The sequence below is a fragment of the Oncorhynchus gorbuscha genome, unplaced genomic scaffold (assembly GCF_021184085.1).
Source record: "Oncorhynchus gorbuscha isolate QuinsamMale2020 ecotype Even-year unplaced genomic scaffold, OgorEven_v1.0 Un_scaffold_1486, whole genome shotgun sequence".
Taxonomy (NCBI): domain Eukaryota; kingdom Metazoa; phylum Chordata; class Actinopteri; order Salmoniformes; family Salmonidae; genus Oncorhynchus; species Oncorhynchus gorbuscha.
In genome coordinates, this window is record NW_025746251.1 from 21,694 (window position 1) to 32,500 (window position 10,807).

General features: G+C 43.6%; 1 protein-coding gene across 1 annotated transcript in view; it reads left to right on the forward strand.

The window, feature by feature from the left end:
• LOC124023039 (non-muscle caldesmon-like) overlaps positions 1-10,807 on the forward strand; it is a 50,492-nt gene that overhangs the window by 19,888 nt on the left and 19,797 nt on the right. Inside the window, exons 6-8 of the mRNA XM_046337631.1 lie at positions 8,042-8,123; positions 9,222-9,362; positions 9,812-9,907. Coding sequence (XP_046193587.1) covers positions 8,042-8,123; positions 9,222-9,362; positions 9,812-9,907 — 319 coding nt within the window. The remainder of the gene's footprint in view (positions 1-8,041; positions 8,124-9,221; positions 9,363-9,811; positions 9,908-10,807) is intronic.

The window sequence follows — 10,807 nt, forward strand, 5'->3', positions numbered from 1 at the left end:
ACCTCAGAGTACTATCAACCCTAACCCTACCTCAGAGTACTATCAACCCTAACCCTACCTCAGAGTACTATCAACCCTAACACTACCTCAGAGTACTATCAACCCTAACCCTACCTCAGAGTACTATCACTATCCCTAACCCTACCTCAGAGTACTATCAACCCTAACCTCTACCTCAGAGTACTATCAACCCTAACCCTACCTCAGAGTACTATCAACCCACCTCAGAGTACTATCAACCCAACCCTAACCCTACCTCAGAGTACTATCAACCCCTATCCTCTACCTCAGAGTACTATCAACCCTAACCTCTACCTCAGAGTACTATCAACCCTAACACTACCTCAGAGTACTATCAACCCTAACCCTACCTCAGAGTACTATCAACCCTAACACTACCTCAGAGTACTATCAACCCTAACCTCTACCTCAGAGTACTATCAACCCTAACCTCTACCTCAGAGTACTATCAACCCTAACACTACCTCAGAGTACTATCAACCCTAACACTACCTCAGAGTACTATCAACCCTAACCTCTACCTCAGAGTACTATCAACCCTAACCTCTACCTCAGAGTACTATCAACCCTAACCCTACCTCAGAGTACTATCAACCCTAACCTCTACCTCAGAGTACTATCAACCCTAACCCTACCTCAGAGTACTATCAACCCTAACCTCTACCTCAGAGTACTATCAACCCTAACACTACCTCAGAGTACTATCAACCCTAACCTCTACCTCAGAGTACTATCAACCCTAACACTACCTCAGAGTACTATCAACCCTAACACTACCTCAGAGTACTATCAACCCTAACCCCTACCTCAGAGTACTATCAACCCTAACCCTACCTCAGAGTACTATCAACCCTAACACTACCTCAGAGTACTATCAACCCTAACCCTACCTCAGAGTACTATCAACCCTAACCCTACCTCAGAGTACTATCAACCCTAACCCTACCTCAGAGTACCTACCTCAGAGTACTATCAACCCTAAACCTCAGAGTACTATCCCTACCTCAGAGTACTATCAACCCTAACCCTAACCCTACCTCAGAGTACTATCAACCCTAACCCTAACCCCTACCTCAGAGTACTATCAACCCTAACCCTACCTCAGAGTACTATCAACCCTAACCTCTACCTCAGAGTACTATCAACCCTAACCCTAACCTCTACCTCAGAGTACTATCAACCCTAACCCTAACCTCTACCTCAGAGTACTATCAACCCTAACCCTACCTCAGAGTACTATCAACCCTAACCCTACCTCAGAGTACTATCAACCCTAACCCTAACCTCTACCTCAGAGTACTATCAACCCTAACCCTAACCTCTACCTCAGAGTACTATCAACCCTAACCCTAACCCTACCTCAGAGTACTATCAACCCTAACCCTACCTCAGAGTACTATCAACCCTAACCCTACCTCAGAGTACTATCAACCCTAACCCTACCTCAGAGTACTATCAACCCTAACCTCTACCTCAGAGTACTATCAACCCTAACCCCTACCTCAGAGTACTATCAACCCTAACCTCTACCTCAGAGTACTATCAACCCTAACCTCTACCTCAGAGTACTATCAACCCTAACCTCTACCTCAGAGTACTATCAACCCTAACCCTACCTCAGAGTACTATCAACCCTAACCCTACCTCAGAGTACTATCAACCCTAACCTCTACCTCAGAGTACTATGAACCCTAACCCTAACTCTCTAAACTCCTATCAACCCTAACCCTACCTCAGAGTACTATCAACCCTAACCCTACCTCAGAGTACTATCAACCCTAACCCTACCTCAGAGTACTATCAACCCTAACCCTACCTCAGAGTACTATCAACCCTAACCCTACCTCAGAGTACTATCAACCCTAACCCTACCTCAGAGTACTATCAACCCTAACCCTACCTCAGAGTACTATCAACCCTAACCCTACCTCAGAGTACTATCAACCCTAACCCTACCTCAGAGTACTATCAACCCTAACCCTACCTCAGAGTACTATCAACCCTAACCCTAACCCCTACCTCAGAGTACTATCAACCCTAACCCTAACCTCTACCTCAGAGTACTATCAACCCTAACCCTAACCTCTACCTCAGAGTACTATCAACCCTAACCCTAACCTCTACCTCAGAGTACTATCAACCCTAACCTCTACCTCAGAGTACTATCAACCCTAACCCTAACCTCTAACTCAGAGTACTATCAACCCTAACCCTAACCTCTACCTCAGAGTACTATCAACCCTAACCCTAACCTCTACCTCAGAGTACTATCAACCCTAACCTCTACCTCAGAGTACTATCAACCCTAACACTACCTCAGAGTACTATCAACCCTAACCTCTACCTCAGAGTACTATCAACCCTAACCCTAACCTCTACCTCAGAGTACTATCAACCCTAACCTCTACCTCAGAGTACTATCAACCCTAACACTACCTCAGAGTACTATCAACCCTAACCTCTACCTCAGAGTACTATCAACCCTAACCCTACCTCAGAGTACTATCAACCCTAACACTACCTCAGAGTACTATCAACCCTAACCTCTACCTCAGAGTACTATCAACCCTAACACTACCTCAGAGTACTATCAACCCTAACCTCTACCTCAGAGTACTATCAACCCTAACACTACCTCAGAGTACTATCAACCCTAACACTACCTCAGAGTACTATCAACCCTAACACTACCTCAGAGTACTATCAACCCTAACCCTACCTCAGAGTACTATCAACCCTAACCTCTACCTCAGAGTACTATCAACCCTAACCTCTACCTCAGAGTACTATCAACCCTAACACTACCTCAGAGTACTATCAACCCTAACACTACCTCAGAGTACTATCAACCCTAACACTACCTCAGAGTACTATCAACCCTAACACTACCTCAGAGTACTATCAACCCTAACCTCTACCTCAGAGTACTATCAACCCTAACCCTACCTCAGAGTACTATCAACCCTAACACTACCTCAGAGTACTATCAACCCTAACCCTACCTCAGAGTACTATCAACCCTAACACTACCTCAGAGTACTATCAACCCTAACACTACCTCAGAGTACTATCAACCCTAACACTACCTCAGAGTACTATCAACCCTAACACTACCTCAGAGTACTATCAACCCTAACCCTAACACTACCTCAGAGTACTATCAACCCTAACACTACCTCAGAGTACTATCAACCCTAACACTACCTCAGAGTACTATCAACCCTAACACTACCTCAGAGTACTATCAACCCTAACACTACCTCAGAGTACTATCAACCCTAACACTACCTCAGAGTACTATCAACCCTAACCCTACCTCAGAGTACTATCAACCCTAACCCTACCTCAGAGTACTATCAAACCTAACACTACCTCAGAGTACTATCAACCCTAACCCTAACACTACCTCAGAGTACTATCAACCCTAACCCTACCTCAGAGTACTATCAACCCTAACCCTACCTCAGAGTACTATCAACCCTAACCCTACCTCAGAGTACTATCAACCCTAACACTTCCTCAGAGTACTATCAACCCTAACCCTACCTCAGAGTACTATCAACCCTAACCCTACCTCAGAGTACTATCAACCCTAACCCTACCTCAGAGTACTATCAACCCTAACACTACCTCAGAGTACTATCAACCCTAACACTACCTCAGAGTACTATCAACCCTAACCCTACCTCAGAGTACTATCAACCCTAACCCTACCTCAGAGTACTATCAACCCTAACACTACCTCAGAGTACTATCAACCCTAACACTACCTCAGAGTACTATCAACCCTAACACTACCTCAGAGTACTATCAACCCTAACCCTAACCTCTACCTCAGAGTACTATCAACCCTAACCCTACCTCAGAGTACTATCAACCCTAACACTACCTCAGAGTACTATCAACCCTAACACTACCTCAGAGTACTATCAACCCTAACACTACCTCAGAGTACTATCAACCCTAACCCTACCTCAGAGTACTATCAACCCTAACACTACCTCAGAGTACTATCAACCCTAACCTCTACCTCAGAGTACTATCAACCCTAACCCTAACCCTACCTCAGAGTACTATCAACCCTAACACTACCTCAGAGTACTATCAACCCTAACACTACCTCAGAGTACTATCAACCCTAACCCTACCTCAGAGTACTATCAACCCTAACCTCTACCTCAGAGTACTATCAACCCTAACCCTACCTCAGAGTACTATCAACCCTAACACTACCTCAGAGTACTATCAACCCTAACCTCTACCTCAGAGTACTATCAACCCTAACACTACCTCAGAGTACTATCAACCCTAACACTACCTCAGAGTACTATCAACCCTAACACTACCTCAGAGTACTATCAACCCTAACACTACCTCAGAGTACTATCAACCCTAACACTACCTCAGAGTACTATCAACCCTAACCCTAACCTCTACCTCAGAGTACTATCAACCCTAACCCTAACCTCAGAGTACTATCAACCCTAACACTACCTCAGAGTACTATCAACCCTAACACTACCTCAGAGTACTATCAACCCTAACCCTACCTCAGAGTACTATCAACCCTAACACTACCTCAGAGTACTATCAACCCTAACCTCTACCTCAGAGTACTATCAACCCTAACACTACCTCAGAGTACTATCAACCCTAACACTACCTCAGAGTACTATCAACCCTAACCCTACCTCAGAGTACTATCAACCCTAACACTACCTCAGAGTACTATCAACCCTAACCTCTACCTCAGAGTACTATCAACCCTAACCTCTACCTCAGAGTACTATCAACCCTAACCTCTACCTCAGAGTACTATCAACCCTAACACTACCTCAGAGTACTATCAACCCTAACACTACCTCAGAGTACTATCAACCCTAACCTCTACCTCAGAGTACTATCAACCCTAACCCTACCTCAGAGTACTATCAACCCTAACCCTAACCCTACCTCAGAGTACTATCAACCCTAACACTACCTCAGAGTACTATCAACCCTAACCCTAACCTCAGAGTACTATCAACCCTAACCCTACCTCAGAGTACTATCAACCCTAACACTACCTCAGAGTACTATCAACCCTAACACTACCTCAGAGTACTATCAACCCTAACCTCTACCTCAGAGTACTATCAACCCTAACCCTAACCTCTACCTCAGAGTACTATCAACCCTAACACTACCTCAGAGTACTATCAACCCTAACCCTACCTCAGAGTACTATCAACCCTAACACTACCTCAGAGTACTATCAACCCTAACCTCTACCTCAGAGTACTATCAACCCTAACCTCTACCTCAGAGTACTATCAACCCTAACCTCTACCTCAGAGTACTATCAACCCTAACCTCTACCTCAGAGTACTATCAACCCTAACCCTACCTCAGAGTACTATCAACCCTAACACTACCTCAGAGTACTATCAACCCTAACACTACCTCAGAGTACTATCAACCCTAACCTCTACCTCAGAGTACTATCAACCCTAACCCTACCTCAGAGTACTATCAACCCTAACCCTAACCCTACCTCAGAGTACTATCAACCCTAACACTACCTCAGAGTACTATCAACCCTAACCCTACCTCAGAGTACTATCAACCCTAACCCTACCTCAGAGTACTATCAACCCTAACACTACCTCAGAGTACTATCAACCCTAACACTACCTCAGAGTACTATCAACCCTAACCTCTACCTCAGAGTACTATCAACCCTAACCCTAACCTCTACCTCAGAGTACTATCAACCCTAACACTACCTCAGAGTACTATCAACCCTAACCCTACCTCAGAGTACTATCAACCCTAACCCTAACCTCAGAGTACTATCAACCCTAACCCTACCTCAGAGTACTATCAACCCTAACACTACCTCAGAGTACTATCAACCCTAACACTACCTCAGAGTACTATCAACCCTAACCTCTACCTCAGAGTACTATCAACCCCCTAACCTCTACCTCAGAGTACTATCAACCCTAACACTACCTCAGAGTACTATCAACCCTAACCCTACCTCAGAGTACTATCAACCCTAACCCTACCTCAGAGTACTATCAACCCTAACACTACCTCAGAGTACTATCAACCCTAACCTCTACCTCAGAGTACTATCAACCCTAACCCTACCTCAGAGTACTATCAACCCTAACCCTACCTCAGAGTACTATCAACCCTAACACTACCTCAGAGTACTATCAACCCTAACACTACCTCAGAGTACTATCAACCCTAACAACCTCAGAGTACTATCAACCCTAACACTACCTCAGAGTACTATCAACCCTAACACTACCTCAGAGTACTATCAACCCTAACACTACCTCAGAGTACTATCAACCCTAACCCTACCTCAGAGTACTATCAACCCTAACACTACCTCAGAGTACTATCAACCCTAACCCTAACCTCTACCTCAGAGTACTATCAACCCTAACCCTAACCTCTACCTCAGAGTACTATCAACCCTAACCCTACCTCAGAGTACTATCAACCCTAACACTACCTCAGAGTACTATCAACCCTAACCCTAACACTACCTCAGAGTACTATCAACCCTAACCCTAACCTCTACCTCAGAGTACTATCAACCCTAACCTCTACCTCAGAGTACTATCAACCCTAACCCTACCTCAGAGTACTATCAACCCTAACCTCTACCTCAGAGTACTATCAACCCTAACCCTAACCTCTACCTCAGAGTACTATCAACCCTAACACTACCTCAGAGTACTATCAACCCTAACACTACCTCAGAGTACTATCAACCCTAACACTACCTCAGAGTACTATCAACCCTAACACTACCTCAGAGTACTATCAACCCTAACACTACCTCAGAGTACTATCAACCCTAACCCTACCTCAGAGTACTATCAACCCTAACCCTACCTCAGAGTACTATCAACCCTAACCCTACCTCAGAGTACTATCAACCCTAACACTACCTCAGAGTACTATCAACCCTAACCCTACCTCAGAGTACTATCAACCCTAACACTACCTCAGAGTACTATCAACCCTAACCACTACCTCAGAGTACTATCAACCCTAACACTACCTCAGAGTACTATCAACCCTAACCCTACCTCAGAGTACTATCAACCCTAACACTACCTCAGAGTACTATCAACCCTAACCTCTACCTCAGAGTACTATCAATCCTAACCCTACCTCAGAGTACTATCAACCCTAACCCTAACCTCTACCTCAGAGTACTATCAACCCTAACCCTAACACTACCTCAGAGTACTATCAACCCTAACCTCTACCTCAGAGTACTATCAACCCTAACCCTACCTCAGAGTACTATCAACCCTAACCCTAACCTCTACCTCAGAGTACTATCAACCCTAACCCTACCTCAGAGTACTATCAACCCTAACACTACCTCAGAGTACTATCAACCCTAACCTCTACCTCAGAGTACTATCAACCCTAACCTCAGAGTACTATCAACCCTAACACTACCTCAGAGTACTATCAACCCAACCCTAACCTCTACCTCAGAGTACTATCAACCCTAACCCTACCTCAGAGTACTATCAACCCTAACCCTACCTCAGAGTACTATCAACCCTAACCCTACCTCAGAGTACTATCAACCCTAACACTACCTCAGAGTACTATCAACCCTAACCCTACCTCAGAGTACTATCAACCCTAACCCTACCTCAGAGTACTATCAACCCTAACCCTACCTCAGAGTACTATCAACCCTAACACTACCTCAGAGTACTATCAACCCTAACCTCTACCTCAGAGTACTATCAACCCTAACCCTACCTCAGAGTACTATCAACCCTAACCTCTACCTCAGAGTACTATCAACCCTAACCTCTACCTCAGAGTACTATCAACCCTAACCCTACCTCAGAGTACTATCAACCCTAACCCTACCTCAGAGTACTATCAACCCTAACACTACCTCAGAGTACTATCAACCCCCTAACCCTACCTCAGAGTACTATGAAAGAATGATGTTCATGGAATAATATGTCTTGTTTTAAAACAGTAACAGCATCAAGAAGAGCCAGCCTCCCATCCCCATCTCCAAGATCGACAACAGGCTGGAACAGTACACTCATGCCATAGAGGTATACTATGCTGTACTTTACTATACTTTACAATACTGTACTATACCTTACCATGCTTTTCAATACTATACTATACCTTACTATACTTTACAAAACTGTACTATGCTTTAATATACTATACTGTACTATGTTATACCTTACTATACTTTATTATGCTTTACACCACTTTACTGTACTATGCTATACCTTACTATAATTTACAATACTTTACTATACTTGAATGTACTATACTATACATTACTATAGTTTGGTATGCTTTACTTTACTTTACTGTGTTTTACTGTAATATACTATACCGCACTGTAATATACTACACTATACTGTACTATACTACACTATACTATGATGTGCTATGGTATACTATATTCTATTCTACCGTACTATACTATACTATACTATAATATGATATACTGTACTCTACTCTACTGTACCATACTATACTATACTGTACTGTGCCATACTATACTATAATATACTACACTATACTGTACTATACTATACTGCACTATACTATACTATACTACTATACTATACTACACTATACTATACCATACTGCACTATATAATACCATACTATGATATGCTATACTGTACTATACTACATTATATTATACTGTACTGTACTATACTATACGGCACGGTACTATACTATACGCTACTATACTGTACTATGTAATACTATACTGTACTATGCAATACTATACTATACTATACTATACCATACTATACTATACTATACTGTACTATACTATACTATACTATACTATACTATACTATACTACTGTTTTCTCCAGTGCTCCAGTTCCTCCAACAGCTCACATTAGGAGTTCCCAGAGTTGGTTAACACTGTACTGTATTATACTAATCTACTGCTATCTTCCATCCTCTGAGTTTTCATCCCCTGTATGACCTACAACATTTAAAGCTGCTCCTTTATTTAGTTGATCTTAAACCGTAACACAGGAGTGGCCAAGCCTCCCCCTGAACAGAGAGGAACCGGCTATGCAGGCTCTTTCTTTAGCCTTGTGTAACAACACAGTGTAACCGATTCAGTCCAGACAGTAAACGGGAGTTAACGGTCATGTCTCCTCTGTCCAGACGTCCTCTATGGAAGCCAAGGCAGCCAGGCAGCAGGCTCTGACGGACCTGCCCAGCCCCACTGAGCCTGTGGCCTCCAAGAAGAATCTGTTTGAGGCCGGGGAAGCTTGGAGCCAGCCGCCCAGGGAAACACCATCCAAGGTATGGAAAGATGACATACGGACAGCCCTTGTCTTTGAGCGAGGGGCTGGATATCCAAACGTATTCAGTTGCTGATAAATAGAGACTCTGCATACTGCAACATGCTCTTATTGATAACAGACCTCTGACCACTTTAGTGAACACTATCCAAGGTATGAAGGCATCGGTGGGCCTCTCCTCCATTTTTAGTGAACTCAATCATCAAATTACTCATAACACAAAAGTAGCATTTATACCTTACCTTATTAGGTTTATTTGTCGGGGGAAAATGTGCAGTGTTCAACACTTCTGTCTAGGTGCCAGATTTGGCAAGTTGGTTCATTTTCATCTGTAGTCCGTAAATCAGTGACTTAATGGAAAATTCTTCTGCGCCTTTTTAATGGGAAATAGGGTGGCATTTGTGATGTTAATACGCGACTTCATCATGATTCATCATCTGTGTTTATCAGGATACAGAGGGTCTGAATGTAGGCGTGGCCGACCTCATCCACCAATGGGTGAAAGGGAACCCAGACGGAAGCTGCAAAAGCCCCTCCAAGCCAGCAGTGAGTAACAACAGTTACCTGTCTCTCCCAATTCTCTCAGAGCTACTCACAATGACTTAGTTACGTCAGAGCTACTCACGTTGACTTAGTTTCGTCAGAGCTACTCACGATGACTTAGTTTCATCAGAGCTACTCACAATGACTTAGTTACATCAGAGCTACTCACGTTGACTTAGTTTCGTCAGAGCTACTCACGATGACTTAGTTACATCAGAGCTACTCACGTTGACTTAGTTACATCAGAGCTACTCACGTTGACTTAGTTACATCAGAGCTACTCACGATGACTTAGTTACATCAGAGCTACTCACAATGACTTGGTTTTGTCAGAGCTACTCACGTTGACTTAGTTATGTCAGAGCTACTCACGTTGACTTAGTTACATCAGAGCTACTCACAATGACTTAGTTACGTCACAGCTACTCACAATGACTTAGTTACGTCAGAGCTAGTCACGATGACTTAGTTACATCAGAGCTACTCACGTTGACTTAGTTACATCAGAGCTACTCACGTTGACTTAGTTACATCAGAGCTACTCACGTTGACTTAGTTTCGTCAGAGCTACTCACGTTGACTTAGTTACGGCAACACGACAAGTCGACAACAGTTACGACTCAGTTACGACTCACACTAAAAATCTATCCAACTTTGAAATAATCAACTACTGAACTATGTCGGGAGTGGCCTCCTCCTGATGGCTAAGGGGTGTGCAGGCTTTTGGTCCAACACTGCTGTAACACTCCTGATTCAGCTAATCAGGCTTTTGTTTGGAAGCTTATTTTCTGGATTGGGTGTGTTAGAACAGGGTTGGAGTAAAAGCCTGCACACCAAACAGTCCCTCGGGACAGCTACTTGTGAATCCGTTGATCTGTCATGTAGTTGATGTGAAACTTAACA